Here is a 17,502-nt window from a genome sequence, read left to right as displayed (position 1 = left end):
AGATAATTCACATTCAAAATCTTACAGTTTCTATTGTATTTAAGTGTCATTTACAGAGTTATCTCCCTTAATGATGTATACTACAATACGTTCTATATATTTTTTTCATCTGCTAAGAGCACGGCTTATATGAAAAGCCACATTTTAATATGTGTTTACTATATGATATAGATTGTACACTTTTAAAATGTGTGCATCATCAAAACTTGCCTAACTTAGGTCATTTTGCATTCTTTGCCCCACGCCCCTGTCCATGTTCCCTATTGACCAGTACCCCGTTAATATGAACGTTTATCTATTACAGTTACCGTGAAACAGTCATTTAAGTGTAATTTAAATCTGTCTACCTTATTCAAATCATCAATCATATACTGACTACCAACAGATACATAATATTTGTTTATTCCTGTGTGGAGATCTGCGAAACCAAGCCAGGACAACCATAGTTTGTATCGAGACCATGTCATCCAGCCCTCAATATGACGATGTAAATCGGCAGCATGATCCGTCTTTATGGCAAACATACCTGTTTAAAGAGCTTGTAGTAACTTTGTGTTATAAATAGAAACTACTGTTTGTTTTTTCTTTATAGGAGAAGAATCCCACATAGCTGTAAATTGTTAAATATTATGTCTTTTTTTATGTTTTTTTTTTATAGGAAACAAAATCATTAAATCACTGTTTGTTAGTCTGCATTTTATGCTTTTGTTTGGTGTTTAATTTCGCATTTGTACTATCTAATTTGCAAAACGTAAAACAGAATACAATGTGTGTCAAAATGTAAAGACAGACAATATTTTTTTTATAATACTATGTGCGAAAGGTTTATTAATGTTATGAATGAGCAGCTGATCTTTAAATTACGATTTTATCCATTGACATGTGATATTTAATATTTCTCACTTCATTATACCTGGTGTAGGAGGGGAGCTGTCGACTGTGATTTCTGAACTCTCATCCTCGACACAAATCTTTGCTCCGTTACAAACAATAAGTTTTACTGTGTAATCTCCGCCATCGTGAAGATCCAAGCGTGAAAATGTATATTCTCTTATAATCCCGTTTATCTGCAAATAAAAAAAAAACTTTGAATTTTCTGTCAAAGCGCCTTTATGCTTTTTTTCCTTTGAAATTGGTTACAAACAAGCTAAAAAGAACAAATAATTTAAATCCTTTTAGGAATGAATAAGATATCGTATGATAATTGAAATGCTTTTATCATGGTGACTAAGTTACCTCCGTTGAAGACGTATTGAAATGACCTCCTTTATGTGACGAAATTGACAAGTACTGACGTTGTATGTATGATTCGGGATCTTCAACTTCCCATTTTACTCTGATTGTGTTTCTGAACACCAGTGAATTATCCTTAATTGATCCAAGATCCGTCGACAGGTATGGTTTAACATTAATTTTGGGAGGTGTATTATCCACATAGAATCCATTAGAGGAAGATTCGGTGCTAAGTCCTATAAAAGATTTGATTTTGTACAAATAGTGGTTCTTTTTTGAAATGATAATTAAACACTAAGTTAAAATTGCAGATATACACCAAACTGAACAATAACACGAAATTCTCCATCTTGAGCCCACAACAATCTTTAAATTAGATTTGATCACATATAATTCAACTTGTGTTACGCGTCATTTCTATATATTTACTATGATTTCTGTCTAGTCCTTTTCATTGGATTACATTGTTTTTATTTCCGCGTGAATCTTGGTTCGTTCCTGAGATCATTTGTTTGGTCATTTTCACGATAACAATAACGTTGACGTAAAGTGGTCATTATGAAAATGGAAGTTCGTTGATTATTTACACATTGTGATCGTTAAGTTGTTCTCAATTATCGTTTCAAATTGTCGATTTTCAGTTATAATTGTATACGAAACAAATTCATACCAGCTTTATTATAAGCTTTGACAGTAACATAGATCCTTTTTCCTATCGGTAAGTTATGCTGAAGATCTGGTTCAACCATAATATCAGTAAGAGATAGATGTGTTGATTTGACGATATCATCAATCCCAGGCCGTGTCCCAGCTCTCCAAGTAAAGTGATCCAATTCTGATTGTGGATCTGTAAATCCATACCATCGGGCCGCTATGTAATTTCTATGGCAAAATAACAGTTTATGAAATCATGACACAATGAAAATGGTTTGTATTACACAAATAAACTTCCATTTCAGTTAGTGGAATAATCATTTTATAAACAGAATCACGAAAACAGGAGGATAATTGAACATTGGAAATAAATATGAAGTACCTTAAAGACTGATATTCAATATCATTTGTGTCAACACCATCTAGAATAATTCCTTGCGTGGGTGGGCTATTGTCAATAACAACACCGTCTGACGTTACAGATGTACACAGATCAGCTGTATTACAGGCAGTTATCGTGGTGTAATACCGGATCCCTGGACCGAGATGCATATGACACAATGTAAAATCTGTAAAATATTATATCTTTTTCTCAAATATCATTCAAAATGAGATATTCTGAGTGCAACGTTGTAATTACTGCTACGACTAACGAAGAACAATCTTTGCCAAAATCTGAACAGTTCAATTTAAACGATACTACCACAACTCATCAAACAGAAAATACAACATGCCAATGATTGGCTCTGAACCACTGAAAAATATGTACACAATATACAAGTATTATGAATAACATCAGCTGCAGATTATTTCTTTTACATAATTATTGTGTTTACATATGTCGTTAAAAATACTGATGTTCAGTTTTCCAATTTACGAACAAGATACCTCTTTACTGAAACCATTGCCTATCTTCAAGTCTGAATTAAATAAAAGACAAATCATACTATTTGATATTCCTATGCCTTGATTTGTTAACACATCTTCGCAATTGACACAAGTCCCAATGCTGACATAATATGCCTTGATTGTGGAGTGTGGATCGTGGAATCCTTCCCAGTAGCTAGATAATGTTTTTGTATCCGTTTGATAATCAATATCCTTGAAATAGCTTGGGACCTTGTCTGGATTTCCATCATATACATGGCCAGGAACTGGTGGAGACATATCATAAATGTAAGCCCAGGACGAAGTTGTGCTGACCAGTTTTGCTCTGTTTATGGCCTAAAAGAGGGTCGACTGTATTGATAATTTCATTTTCAACTACATCTTGTAGTACAAAATTAAAAAGAATTCTATGATACAAGTTTATATCATATATTTGGTTATTTGGTTTAACATAAACTATAGTAAAACAGTATAATATGTATGCTTGGATCAAAATATAACTAGTTTGTATATGTATGATAAGTGCTTATTTAAAACCTATATCTTCTACACTTTGTTGCATACCAATATTAAACCTCTAGACCTATATCGCATAGCGTATATCACACCACTAGACCTAAATCGCATACCGTATATTACATCTCTTCACAAAACATACCTGAATTATGGTCAGAATAAATGATAAAATGAACATGACTTTTTAAGATCTGGATCGCATACCATATCAAACCTTCTACCTATATCATACCTCCAGCCGATAGCCCTTTGTGTGAAATATCAGTTTAGAAGTTTTTGGATTTGAATGAATATGATACAGAGCTTAGTATGTTAAAAAATATATATCATTCATTTATACATTAACCAATTGATATTTAAGGCATGTATGCGTATCATAAATTAACAGGTGTAATCTGCAGTTTTTGAATTTTAAAAAAAATTAAAGGGAAAAATACGAATATGAAATAGCACCTTTCCATCTATGTTTTAAATTCCTTTTAAATGTCACAATGACCTTTATATAGTCAAAAAAAAAAAAAAAAAAAAAAGGAAATTATATCAGACCAATTACTTTTCTTGCACATGTAATTATAAATATGTTGGGAATTAAAAATAAGTCCATACATTACAATTTTGAATTTTGTTGCAATGTTTAATAAAATACCTAAGTGAATTTAAATCGGAGACACTGAAGAATCTTTTGATTTTATGAAAAGTGTAATAAATTGATAAGTTAAAAGCAACCTTAACGGTAATAAAGTAAGCGTGCCCTTCCAGTATGCGAATTGACTTATCCTCCGCCGATACTCCACAGTCAAGTGGTGTCTGCGTGAAAGAAATGATATCGTCATGTCCAGGATGTGAACCCACAGCCCATAGATAGTGATCTATACCACTTTCAGTATCCATGAATACGTCTCTCCAACTACAACATAGGTTTATAATATTGACCGTAGTATCGATACAAAAGAGTAATCAAAGGAACCAAGGTTATATTGGAAATCAAAACAATGTCATGCAGGGACAAAGACCAGACATGGAAATTGGACACACACAACAAAGAACATAAAATGACTAAATAATACATACAAAGAAACAAAAGTAAATGAGCAACTGGGACTCCACTAAAAACTGAGAGCACGAGCCATGTACACTACTAGGGTAAGCGTCCTCTGCTTTTCTAGAAACACCCGCCAAGTTGCTTATAAAAAGTCAAATCCGGGGAAGACGAAAGAGGAATGGAAAACTATGACACATTGAATAAATCAGTTTTGATGATGCAGACTTAGCTTTAACTATGTTTTTTTTCACAAACTTCACATGCTTGGAATTACAATTCATTGTAGCGTGATTTATGTTATTATCACTAGCGTCAAATAACAAATTAATTAATTATAACAATTACATCAACAATTTATAGAACTTGTTTCTATGACAAGTATGTTCATTCTCACCAAGCGTCAATTTCATTCATATTGGAAAGATGTCTTCCTTCAATTGTAATTGGTTCGGTTGATATTTCTGGTGGGCTGCTGTCAATCTTGATCGGGTGTGAGGTTGTTTTCGAATCCCTCTTTGCCAAATCAAATGCTAAATACACAATATCAAATAGTTAAAAGAAAAAACAAAACAAAACAAAACAAAACAAGTTACTATTATAACAATGATAAACTACTGTACCTTGATTTATGTTTGAAAACTAGAACTGAAAATTTTACGAATCAGACAATACAATTATTGATTTTTATATTAATTATATTTTAAAAAAAAACAGATTATAAAGTTACTGAAAATTCTGCAAAAGTGTGTTTTTCAAGCAAGTTATTACGTACTACACTTGTTTGTTTTTCTAACAGGGTAAATGACATGAGAAATTTAAAGCTAGCTGTGCACCTAACCTTTAACAGTAGCATAATACTCATGCCCATCCTGTAATCTAAGATTATGAACGGTTAAATGGTTGACAAGGCTAACTGATGTATATGGTACTATATCTGTTCCTCCTTCGGTAGAACCTTTTGAAACAATTAAATTTGGTTTTTATAAAACTGAATAAAGAACCTTAGAATGAAAATCAATTTTGCAAATTTGCGTTCTTTTTTTCTGAACAAAATAAAAAAAATTATAAGATTAAAAAACCCACCCGTAAAAAAAAAACCCGAAAAAAAAAAAACAAAAAACAACAAAAAAAAAAAAAAAAACAACAAAAAAACAACAAAATACAACAAAAAAAAAAACAACAAAAAAAGAAAACAAAACATATTTATGTTTTGCATATTACGAAGGGTAATAGTGGAACAGTATGGAATGGTTTAACAATGAAAAACAACATTGATAAAAAATTTTCTCTTTGACTTTGATTTCAATACACTATTTATTTTCACAAATATAACTACTTTTGTACAATATCGCTCTATGTTTTTAATTTAAATACATTCTTACCAACGCCTATGAGGTATCCCTTTATTCCAGAGTTGTGCACAGTGTTTCCGTACTCTTCAACATCAGTAAAAGATTCCCAGCTTATGAACATATCCGATGTTGAAGTCTTGTTAAAACAATAAAATAAAAACACCTTAACTTCTATGTAAAATACATTTGTAGATTGTTTTTCTTTTTTAGGGTTTTAGTCAAGTTGTTTGGTTGTTTGCAAATATTTTAATTAATTGCTTTTAGTGAGTTGGTTTCAAGTTCTTTAATCTGTTCCGAAGCATATTATTGGAGTGTAAAGGTTATAGAAGTATTATATTTATTGCAAGTGTCGATTTAAGAATGAAATACATAATAGACGTTACTATAAATATTTTTTATTTATATAAAGTAATTTTACCTGATATTGTTTACTAGGATCGATACCAATCCAAACATGTCCAGGCGTTGGTGGCGTCAAGTCAACAGTGACTCCATCACTACAGCTTTTCACTTCGTCCAGAACTTCAATCCATTTTTCGTATTTTATTTCTCGTATTGGGGCATGAATACAAACAATATAACGTTTACCGTGAATCAACTCCTCGTTAGCGTTGAAGAATGCATTCATATATTCCTTTTCTGTAAAATATATAAGTAGTCGCTTCCGAAATTTAAAAATAAATTTCCCCACTCCTTCTCATTTAAGCTACGCGTGACTATTGAATATTACATGTTAATTTGTTCATCTTTGTTAAACCATTGTAAAGGAATGACCAATGAATAGGAACACTGGAATGCATTAGAGATAGATATCAGGTAACTCTTTATACCATAACTACATGTGCAATAGATATTTCAATAAAGCATATACGGTTTCATTTTGTTTGATAAGTTATATGCTATGCGTTTGTGTATTATCATGACAAACGATGTATGATAGGTGGAGTTGCGATTAACGATTTTTCTCTTAGCTAAGGACGGTCTTATATATAAATAAAAAATGAAACATATATAAATTGTTGTCTTAAAGTGGTGTTATAAAACAAATATGGATAATTAATTTCAGTCCAACACATAATGGTTTGATGTACATAAAGGAAATCGAACACATTGAGACATTATTTAAACGATAAAAGAAATTGAACACATTAAGACATTATGTAAACATAGTTTCAATGATTTCTCCTAATAATTGTTTTTACTGATGTTGTTCATATTTTGAGTAAAATGTCATAAATATATATTTGGATACATATTACCGGTATTTCCACATTTAATTGCATTAGGATGTGAACACGGATTAGCCAGCTGTAAGGTGTCATCATCCTTATAATAGCTTGTTACATCTATATTTTCAGCATCAATAACAGCCCACGTATAATTGTGATTGCGCAAAAGAGGCCATGTTGCCGATATGACGTTTTTGAATGGTGTGTAATCTACATCTTCTTCTTTCCAACGGTCGTTGATTTCTAGATACACGTCCTTTCCGTAGCCATCATGCTTTATTCCATCTAGTTATCAAAGGAGATCAACCATGATTCAAGAAATCTTAATATTCAGCAAAAATATAAAGATATTTACTAATATCTGCAAATGTCGAAATATCAATAACATGATAATTCAGCTCCATCAAAATCTTATTACAGAGTATTTACTATCTACTTGCACCTGTCGAGTACAGTATAACACGATATTATAAAGAAACTGAAGATATGAAAAAAAACGTAGTACAAAGCCCTCAAGCAAAAGCAATATTAACTGAAAAACAACATGTTTGGTGGTAATGAATGACTTACATGTAAAATAAAAAAAATAATAATAATCTTGATACATATAGGGCAACTCAACTAAACAGTTGATCTTGAAAAACTCAAATTGGTAACTTATGCGAAAGATTGAAATATGTCGTGGAACTAGTAATTCCTTCAAGATTGTAATGCAATTAGAAATATTTGTTTAGCAAATATAATAAACGGCCTCCTAAGGTTTTCAAGCTTAAACGATTGTGTGAATATTATTTTTGCACTAATGTATACTAAAGATCATACCTAATCCGGCTTCTTGTTGCCCAATTGCATCGATTACTACATTTGGAATAATTAAAGAGTTTTCATCCACAACGGAGCAAGCTTTCATCTCTTTAGACACTGTTGACCATACTCCAGCCTTATTATATCCTCTTATAAATATTTTACGACATTTTGAAAAGTCAACGGTAGTGTTAAGAGGAATTTCAAATTGTATCTGAAATGTGAACAAGATAGTCAATAAATTTTAGTTCAACTTAATCAGTTGCATGACAGAATATTGCTTCATTATACTTGTTTAATAATGCAAATACAAACTGGATTTTGAACTACTTCAAACTTCAATTATGTAGATTATTAATGTACCACACGTATGTGAAAAGTAAACCTGGAATTTTGGACAAACAACAAAACTATGTTAGTCATACAGCTGTTAAACATTTGGAATAATTTTTATTCCCTATGAAACAACAAATTAATAAATAATGTATTTTGTGATAATGCATTTCATATAACAATGTAATAAATGATAATGGCCTACAACATATGATACCAACAAAATGAATCCAAGATATCAACTGATATTTGAATGTTCATTACAGATTCTTAAGATTTTATCTATACGTTTTTATTTTTATTGTTAATGAAACTAGGTTGTGTTTTCAAAGTTTATTTAATGCAATGCATTTGATCAATATCAAACATATCAAAATAGAAATGTTTTGCCAATAGAATATCAATAAATTCTATACTAATTGAGTAAAACTAGTTTTTAAAGTATAAATATAAAATAGTGTTACATGTATGCATATCTTATACAAATACATTTGAATAATCTTATATGTTTTCTATATTTTTTCTGAAAAATTATTTTTTATATATGTACATATTCTTCCTATCTTACATGTTTCTTGTTCAACATTGTAAAATTGTCTAGTGCATGCCAGATTGTGTGAATGCCGACATTATCGCCAATTGCCCATTCATATACATTGACAACGTCGGCTGCCTCTTCATACTTCTTGATATCTGGATCAGTCATACGTTCAAATTGTACATCCAACTGCATGAAATGTAAATATTGTCTTTATTAAAGGTAGAACAAAAATCTGAGGTCGGCCTTTTACTTAAAAATGTTTCACGGATTCACATAATGTATACGTTATATGTTTTTTACAGATATTAAAATGAATTTAAATAATTTTGTTTAAGACTGTACATTTGAGGAATATTGCAATTTTAAGTAGTACTCCAGCTAAGCATCATGCAAAACGTGATTCATGGTTGGAAAGCCATCATATTTTTATGTTCGACATTCTGTTCAAAATGTTATAGTGACCGGGAATTTACGTGTGGGTTTTCATACATATATAACCTCTGTACATAGGAGATAATTTAGGGAGATAACTGTGTAAATAATATTAAATACAATAGAAACAGTTGGATTTTTTATTATGGATTATCTCTTAAGATCAGACAGATTGGAACGAATGATTATACATTTCATCATATATACGTATAAAGAAACTGAGTAACAAAAATAAAAATGTCGAGGTTTTTGAGGATGTTTCGCATATTACAGACTTTTACATGATTCTTAGCTGGAGTACTACTTAATACATAATGACTTGGTTGGTGGCAGTTTGCACAGCGGTTAATGAACTGTATGCTGTGGCCACAATTAAGATATTATCAGTTTAGAAAAATATAGCATTACTTATGATTTAGTTTCAAATGGATAATAGTCCAAATAATCAAAATGAATTCGTATTTAATCTTTGTTTTGGATTATTTGTTAGAATCGCTTACTGCAGACCTGTCCATGTTATTGCCTCCGCAGTACTGAACCAAAAAAAAAAAAAAATGCTAACCAATAAACCAGCTTATCGTGTTTCTAGTGATTTTAGTGTCATACCGCATTATGAACTACATTTTGGATATAACTGAAGTTGCATTATATTGATAAATTATATAATGCAGAAAAGCACATTTACATAAACATTTCAGTACTCGCTGATATCGTTAAAAGGACGATTTACAAACCTTGTTTTCTTTAAGAGCTACGGAAACATTTCCTGTCTCTGGTGGATTAAAAATGACTGTAACCCCATTACCATGAATTACAGGAAAACAATAACCTTCAACGCATAATTTCAAAATAGGTCTGTATGTCTTGCCGGGTTCTAAGTTAAGGTTGAGGAGTGTCACGTACATGTGCTTTCCGACAAACTGAAAATCTGAAAACTTGAGCCATACATCTGAAAAAATGTAGTTCATTTCAAAACCTGTATTAACAGAATAAGAGGAAATTAACAAAGAATCTTAATTGCTTTCTTATGAAGTTTTATGCCGAAATTCTCAACTTGCTTGAACTTGTTTTACACAAACAATGTTAAATATTTCATAAACTGGTATAAATGTTGTAAGTTAAACACTTACGATTCCTCCCATTAAATTGACAAAAAAGTGTAAAAACTAGAAATGCCCACAAAGAGAATACTTCCAACCCACACTCAGTTCAAATGATCCTTAATTTAAAATGCTTGTTGGATTATCTTCATTTGGAGTCCTCAACGGTAACTTCATTCATAAATAACATCTACATATGATACCCAACATTGCTTTGAAATTTGAATAAAATCCTTGAGCAGTCCAGGAGGAGTTGCAGTTATGATGTTTTTACATGTTAAACTCGTCAACTGGATAATTTTCCTTTGGTGTCCTTCAATAGTAATTATGTTTCATCAATATCCTTTGAGGTGTTTAGGAAAAGTTGGATTTTGCGAGGTTTAAACATGTTAAACCCTTAATTTGGGTTATTTTCCTTTTTCAACAGTAAATTAATTCTTGTACATGTGCATATGATATCCAACCTTCCTATAATAGTACAACGAAATACCTTGATTGGTTAAGGAGAGATCATGCTTACAATGTTTCATCATGTAAAACCATTTGATTTTTCCAACAATAATTCAATTCTTTGTTGCGCATTATATTCTTAATTGCACAAATACATATGTTACCTTCCTAACCTTCCTATCAAATTTCATTAAATACCCTTCGAGTACTTTAGGCGAACTTGAGCTTACAAGATATGTGGACAAACGAATAGACGGATGAACAGACAAACAGACGGTTTAAGCACCTGAACAAATCGTGCTTATTGAATATTACAAATTATCAATAAGTATAATTGAAACTGTACCATCCACTAATCTATATTCAAGTTTGACCCAGGCTTCCCTGACAAAAGATTGATATTCATCCGGAATCGTCCAGTAAATATCCAAGGATGTTACAGAAGTCTGGAAGTCAATATCTTCATTGCACTTTGGACGAGTATCCTGCAATGCAAGAGATTATTTTCCCTTTTGGACTACAAACGCTGTAGCCATATGCACAATAACTTGTATGATCAAAACATTTTTATTCGTTGATTTCATAACACAAAAATCCCGTTTCTTTAATTCGAAAGAATAAAACAAAACAACATTTAAATGCGTTAAATTTGCAAAACAATGTTAAATAATTGTTACCTTTGAGAAAGAGTAATCAAGGGGACCAAGGTTATAGCGGTAATCAAAAGAATGTAATCCAGGAAAATGTATAATATTTTTGTGATATCAATGTGCATGCGTTAAACGCTTATTATATTTCCATGTTTTTTCCTTACGAATACTACAAATTTAACATTTCAAACGATACTGCAATGTTTTGCTTGTAGATTATCAAATAAGTATTATCTTTATATAACAGTTTATGTCAATTCATATGCATAGAATATGGGAAAAACTGTGACTCAATCATGTTGCATGCTATGATATTACCTGTTGATGGTGTTGCATATTCATTTCATCCGCATCTATATATAAAAACAATATAAAACCTATACTAGTATGTGAGACATGAACAGGTTTACATTCAATTCATTTTACACTGACCGTTTAAATATTTTTACTGTTTACTTAAAATTATTGGTATAAAACATACTCGAAGTCAAGGTTCGAGTGGTAATCAAACGAAAATATTTCAGCAATGAAGGAAAGACAAGGAAAATAGTCACAGACAACAACAACCGTGAAATAATGAAAATAACACGTACAGATAAAAAAACACCAACAAAAAAAAACAGAGTAAATGAGACTCCTCTAACAACTGTGAGCATGAACTAAGTGCTCCGGTAGGGTGCACTTCTATAATGACGAAAAAAAAAAAAGATATACAAAAAATGTATAAAACAGAACAAATCAGTGTTTAATACCTGAACAGTTATTTCCTTCCCTGACCACTATTCCCGTTAAATTTCGACTAATATCCAGTATCCTGATACCATTTGTACTGACTGATACACTCCCTGCAGAGGTGGCAGCCTCGATAGTCACATAGTACACCTGGATGTAAAAATAGGTGTGTTTATGCGTAATATGAGACACCTTTACATACAAATTTCCAGTTACTGTGGCCTGACTGATTACCACACAAGTTATATTATATTTTGGACAACTTGTCATAGGTCCATTATATTCCTTATGTTATCATACAAAACTGGCATACTTTACATGCAGACTATTTTTCTTGTTTGGGAATACTCGGTCATTTTGTCTACAACTATTCCATAAATCACAGTAAGTTTCATATGTTTGTTGTGATTTGTTTATAAACAGGGTAAATAAAGCTCGACAAAACAGGACTGATACATTCGAAAACCATAAATAGATAAAATAAATAGACACTTTAGGCATTACCTGAAAACTATGCAGGCTAAGTCCCGTAAACGTGTGTAACTTCAATAATGAGGAGGCTTGTACATATTTTTGAACGTTGCAAGACTTTGGAGATGTCCCAACGCAGGCACTGTAAGTAACATCTTGATGTGGATGTAAAAAGCCCGACCATTGGACCGACAGCGCTGACTTGTTTGTAGTAAAGTCTATATCTACTATGTCCTACAATGGAGTAGAATGTCATAATCTACATAGAAATGTCAAATATGTAGCATAAACACAAAATAGAAAAAAAAAAACACTGAATTGATATCCCCACTCCTACATCTGATAACATGAACCTTTTGATCTCAAATTGATTTGGATAGAATTATGTAGGAGAAAGATAACGATAATAAACCATACAGAAGTGTAGTGGACATTTCAAAACATTTTTCTTTTTCGAGTTTCGTATAATGGTATGACTCACAGCAGTTTTCAGTCTCATTTGAAAGAAACAAAATCTTTGGACTTTTGAATACGCGTTATCTCTGACTCATGATAAACCCAATTTCAGTTTACATATGTTGAAAAATTCAAAATAAACTGTTCAAAAGATACATTCGATTTACTACTTGAAAAATGGTCCAATTTGACCTAGTTGTTTCACTGATTACTACATACTCGTATCTAACTTGAAGTTCACACTGTCCAAGTATTAAAAGACGTGTTTTTATGTTATATATTTAATAACTACTTTCATGTTAAATGAAGTATATACATATCTGATTAGTTTCATTGGTGAATTTGCTGAACTGGATTTGTCACTAAAAATTGTCCTTATCATGAATGTAGTTGTTGCTTGAATTATAAAGCCAGGACTTAACTAAAAATTCATGTACCTGCTTTCATCCGGAAAATTTTAATTTAAAGGATGTTGGGCGGTTACCTTCATATATTATCTGTACTATTGAGTTGTAAAAATTGACATATTTGTTTTTTATTTATTTGATGATCGGTGATAACAAAATTACCGAATAGATAAATTTTGGGGAAATGTAATGAGCATGTTGCAGGTTTTACAGGTACTTTATGTTAGCATTTAGTGATGATAGGACACTATGCATGGTAGATTAGGACTAAAGACAGTCCGATCGGTTTACAGAGAATGATTTTATTATTTAATAGGAATCAGAATGTTTGAAATAGTTACTTTCTTTTTGCTAATCATGGTCAAATTTGGATAATTCTGAAAGATGTTGGCTGGAGCACTTACTTCCAATGCTGCATTATTCTTTGTAGGAATAGAGGACCTTGATTATCCGGCAGACGTCCTAGTACGAAGTTCAGTATTATTTATAACTGCTTAGGTCAAGTTGGAATGGCCTACAGGACGTAATTCACATACCTGAGACATTGGCATGGTTGATGTAAATGAGGGTTAATAGCAAAACTACCGAACATATAAAATCTAGGTAGAAGTCAAAGGGATAGTTTAAAAGGGAAGTATATATAGGAAATGGCAAAATCAGGGGAAAACGGGAAAATTGGAAAACTACCGCATTTATCCTGACTTGGTAAAGGCATGTCAAAATGAAAGGTGGGTTAAACAAAATTTTATATATTGTAACACGCTAAACCGCTCTCTTCTATTACGGTTCATTATTTTCTGGTATATATCAACACGAATGGGCAGCAGCAAATTGCTACCAGTCACATCAAAGTCGTTAAAACCAGTAGTAGAAACAGAACAGAAGGTACAAACAACTAATAGATGAAAATAAAAGGAACTTAATACAATAAACATGATGTAAATACTACCATAATAGAGTTTCAATAGGTCGTGAACTCATGTTCGAAGATGCGTTAAGTTCAAGATGGAATAGTGATAACATACAAGTACAAAATTTGTAGACAATATTAAAATCCATCATCTATAATCTGTTCATAAAAAATCATAAAATATGGATATCGGAAATAACGACTTTGTTGGTTAAAGCTGACTGTTAACACATTAAAATCTTACAGGTTGTTACCTGTAATGCCACTCATTCAAAGGTACCACACATTTACTTCGAATATAATGAGGTCATTTGTGTTTTTCGATGTAAATTCTTTTTTAATATAATTCTTATTTTTTTGAAAGATACAGTGTACTTTGTAAGTACAGTATTTGTTCTGTAGTAAATTTTATTTTTTGATTATAAACCATGTTAAATAGAAATAGCACGTAGGAAATACACAAAAAAAAAGAAAAAAAAAAGAAAAAAAACTACTATTCTTTGTCCAAGTCGCAAAGTCCAGTTACACAAGTTTGTCGTTTTCTTATAAAACATTTTCACAATTTTAAAATGTTGTACATTCAAAATGTATTTGTTTTACAGTGTTTTTTATTACAAGGACAGAACATTCAATTCTGTAAATGTCGAGGCTACCTTTATGTTTCAAATGTATAAAATGTCAAACTTTGACCTCTACTTGATCAAGTCACTATATCACTGTCAGAAAATCAAATTATGTTAAATATTGTTACATGTACTTCAAAGCAAAACTTAGATGTGAAGATATTATTTGATAAATGCATGTTTGATTTTTTTTATATATAAAAATAAATGCGAAAACACGTTTGGAAAAAAAAATACATTTTGAAGAAATAATTGATTTCGATCGTCCCCTGAACACGATGGACAGCGACAACATCAATATTGCAATGGGCCATCATCTGCTTTATCCAAGGGTATGAAATATAGCCGTGTGTTATACTATTAAGGCAAAACTACCCTCCTACCTTACTAATTAAATTATTTTAATATATTTATTAAATTTGATTAAGCGGCGTAGAAGTAACAAAACAAATATGGATAACTCTTAGTAACAGCAGAAAAAATAACCAAAAATTAAATAAATAACAAAACAAACATAACATAAAATTACAAAAAAAAACAAAAACAAAAACAGACACACTTATCACTATTTACTCTGATTTGCTAATATGGGCATAGAAAGAGTGGAGAGAATAATTACCATAAATTATTTAAATAAATGAAGAGTCGGTTTCGTCAGGTTTTCAACCAATGTAAATAAGACAATCTATCTGCAAAGACATATTTACCTTTTCTTTTTCTTGTAATATCGTATCTGTTGGTACATCAAAAACAACACCCTCTGCTGGAAGTTGTATATCATGTTCATATGGATCAGATGCTTGATATACGGAAAGCCCAGCAAGATTTGTAGCTTTCAGTGTGAAATAATATTTATGATGACCATGGAGGGACCATTTCAGGCTTGATATAGGTAAAGCAGTACATGTTGCAGGTATCGTTTGAAGACATGGTCCATCAAATATCAACTTACTGAATGACAATAAGTCCTGCATATGTGGCTGATGACCTGCACAAATGATTAATTTGAAATTGATATAAAAACAGAAACAAAAAAAAACAACAACAAAAAAACAAAAAAAAAAAACAAAGAAAAATAAAAACAAAACAAAAAACAAAAACAAAAACAAAGGCAAAATAAAAAAAACAAAAGCAATAAAAAAAAAACCAAAAAAAATAAAAAACAAAAACAAAACAAAAAAAAACAAAACAAAATAAATAAACAAATAAACAAACAATAAACAAATTGACAAGTGTAAGTTTATTTGAAAATGTTGTCAATTTATTTTGTTTATATCGTTACCGTACTGCCCTCTGAATCCGAAAAAAAAAATCATGTTTCAATTGACACGATAAATGTCGATTAATTTTAGAATCAATAACTACCAACTGCAAACTTGAATGTCATTGGATACGGATCATTCACGTCTTCGAACGCTTCAGCAGACCAGTTGGCAACTAGATAATTTCCTACCAGTTTTAGGTCAATTCTGTCTCCAGTAAATTGTGGTTTAGTTGTATCAACTATAAAGGGACCAATACTCTGTAGAGAAGATAATAATATAAAAAAAAATATTTCTAAACCTGTATGACAAATATTGTAAATGTATACATTGTAGAGGTCACATTAATAACTTTATTTTCGATAATGCAATGAAGCAACCGTGAACCAAGGAGTTGTACAGGAAGAGATATAATACATTATATGATGAATTTTAATATCACTTATGAAATCAAGCTGTTCCTATGATGTAGACCGCACACTGAAAACTTATCCCACGTAACTGTACAAAGATATCTGAGAATCGACAATGCATGGCTCAGAAAATGATATTTCCCTTTCCCTTAGAAAGAGTTAATACTCTTTTAATGAATTGCAATGATTTTTTATGAACTCATTTTTCTTATAACCGTTGTAGTTAATACTAACATACAACTTTGAGAAATGATACATTTGCGAAATGAAATAGATATTTTAGAAAATTGACTAGTCATGTACTATTCACTGCTCAGTTTTTGCGTGGGAGCCCTCTTAAATAATAAGAGGTAAATTTCAAGCAAGAAAAATGCATCCATGGTTTCATATAACATAACCTTAACATGAAATCAATAATGTAATGCACATTCCGAGTTGACATTTTTAAACTTTCCCCCGCATCTATGTTTATCGAAAACATTCAAGATATCCCAAGTAAATTACATTAAAAGATAATTTGTTTTTCTTCAAATTTTGCTCCTTCAATCATTTTTTTTCTTATGACAAGAATATGACCTACATATGATGAATGTACGAGCCTATATATATTGGGTTATACTAGGGAATATCCTGACTTTTTGATATTCAAATAAAAGATCTAACACCTAAAAGTGTTGACCAGTTAGACATTACCTGTATTCCTTCCATTCCACTTTTACTAACAGTTTTTATTTCGATGTAAAATTCCTTGCCGACCGGAACATCCGGGTGATTTATCCGGAAGTGCGTGTGGTGTTTTGATGTTCGAAATGGAACAATGTCAGGCGCATAACTATTTTCTGTGGATGATAAGCCGACTTCATAGTCATAAATAAGATGATCGGCTACAGTTGATTTCCATGACATTTTAAACTGAAATGTATATTTGGTTGATATCAATACTAAAATGGTAAAAAAATATACCAATTTAGAATGGGACAGAAAATGATGACTTTTTCCATTTT

General features: G+C 31.2%; 1 protein-coding gene across 2 annotated transcripts in view; it reads right to left on the bottom strand.

Moving 5' to 3' along the window:
• The window catches only part of LOC148610364 (uncharacterized), a 48,872-nt gene that overhangs the window by 11,771 nt on the left and 19,599 nt on the right, over positions 1–17,502 (bottom strand). For both annotated transcript variants that reach the window (XM_088542888.1, XM_088542889.1), the window contains 22 exons: positions 17,192–17,410; positions 16,189–16,345; positions 15,531–15,811; positions 12,461–12,661; positions 11,977–12,106; positions 11,543–11,577; positions 10,921–11,059; positions 9,759–9,973; positions 8,620–8,778; positions 7,737–7,932; positions 6,945–7,199; positions 6,104–6,324; positions 5,716–5,821; positions 5,172–5,288; positions 4,728–4,863; positions 4,018–4,198; positions 2,835–3,111; positions 2,270–2,456; positions 1,904–2,115; positions 1,237–1,469; positions 914–1,067; positions 348–526 (listed from right to left, as the gene is read on the bottom strand). In XM_088542888.1, coding sequence (XP_088399014.1) covers positions 348–526; positions 914–1,067; positions 1,237–1,469; positions 1,904–2,115; positions 2,270–2,456; positions 2,835–3,111; positions 4,018–4,198; positions 4,728–4,863; positions 5,172–5,288; positions 5,716–5,821; positions 6,104–6,324; positions 6,945–7,199; positions 7,737–7,932; positions 8,620–8,778; positions 9,759–9,973; positions 10,921–11,059; positions 11,543–11,577; positions 11,977–12,106; positions 12,461–12,661; positions 15,531–15,811; positions 16,189–16,345; positions 17,192–17,410 — 3,990 coding nt within the window. The remainder of the gene's footprint in view (positions 1–347; positions 527–913; positions 1,068–1,236; positions 1,470–1,903; positions 2,116–2,269; positions 2,457–2,834; positions 3,112–4,017; positions 4,199–4,727; positions 4,864–5,171; positions 5,289–5,715; positions 5,822–6,103; positions 6,325–6,944; positions 7,200–7,736; positions 7,933–8,619; positions 8,779–9,758; positions 9,974–10,920; positions 11,060–11,542; positions 11,578–11,976; positions 12,107–12,460; positions 12,662–15,530; positions 15,812–16,188; positions 16,346–17,191; positions 17,411–17,502) is intronic.

The sequence above is a fragment of the Perna viridis genome, chromosome 8 (genome assembly GCF_037379345.1).
Source record: "Perna viridis isolate PV_CMFRI_1.1 ecotype Kerala chromosome 8, ASM3737934v1, whole genome shotgun sequence".
Lineage (NCBI taxonomy): Eukaryota > Metazoa > Mollusca > Bivalvia > Mytilida > Mytilidae > Perna > Perna viridis.
Note: the sequence above shows the minus strand (reverse complement) of the source record. Positions and strands in the feature narration are given on the sequence as shown.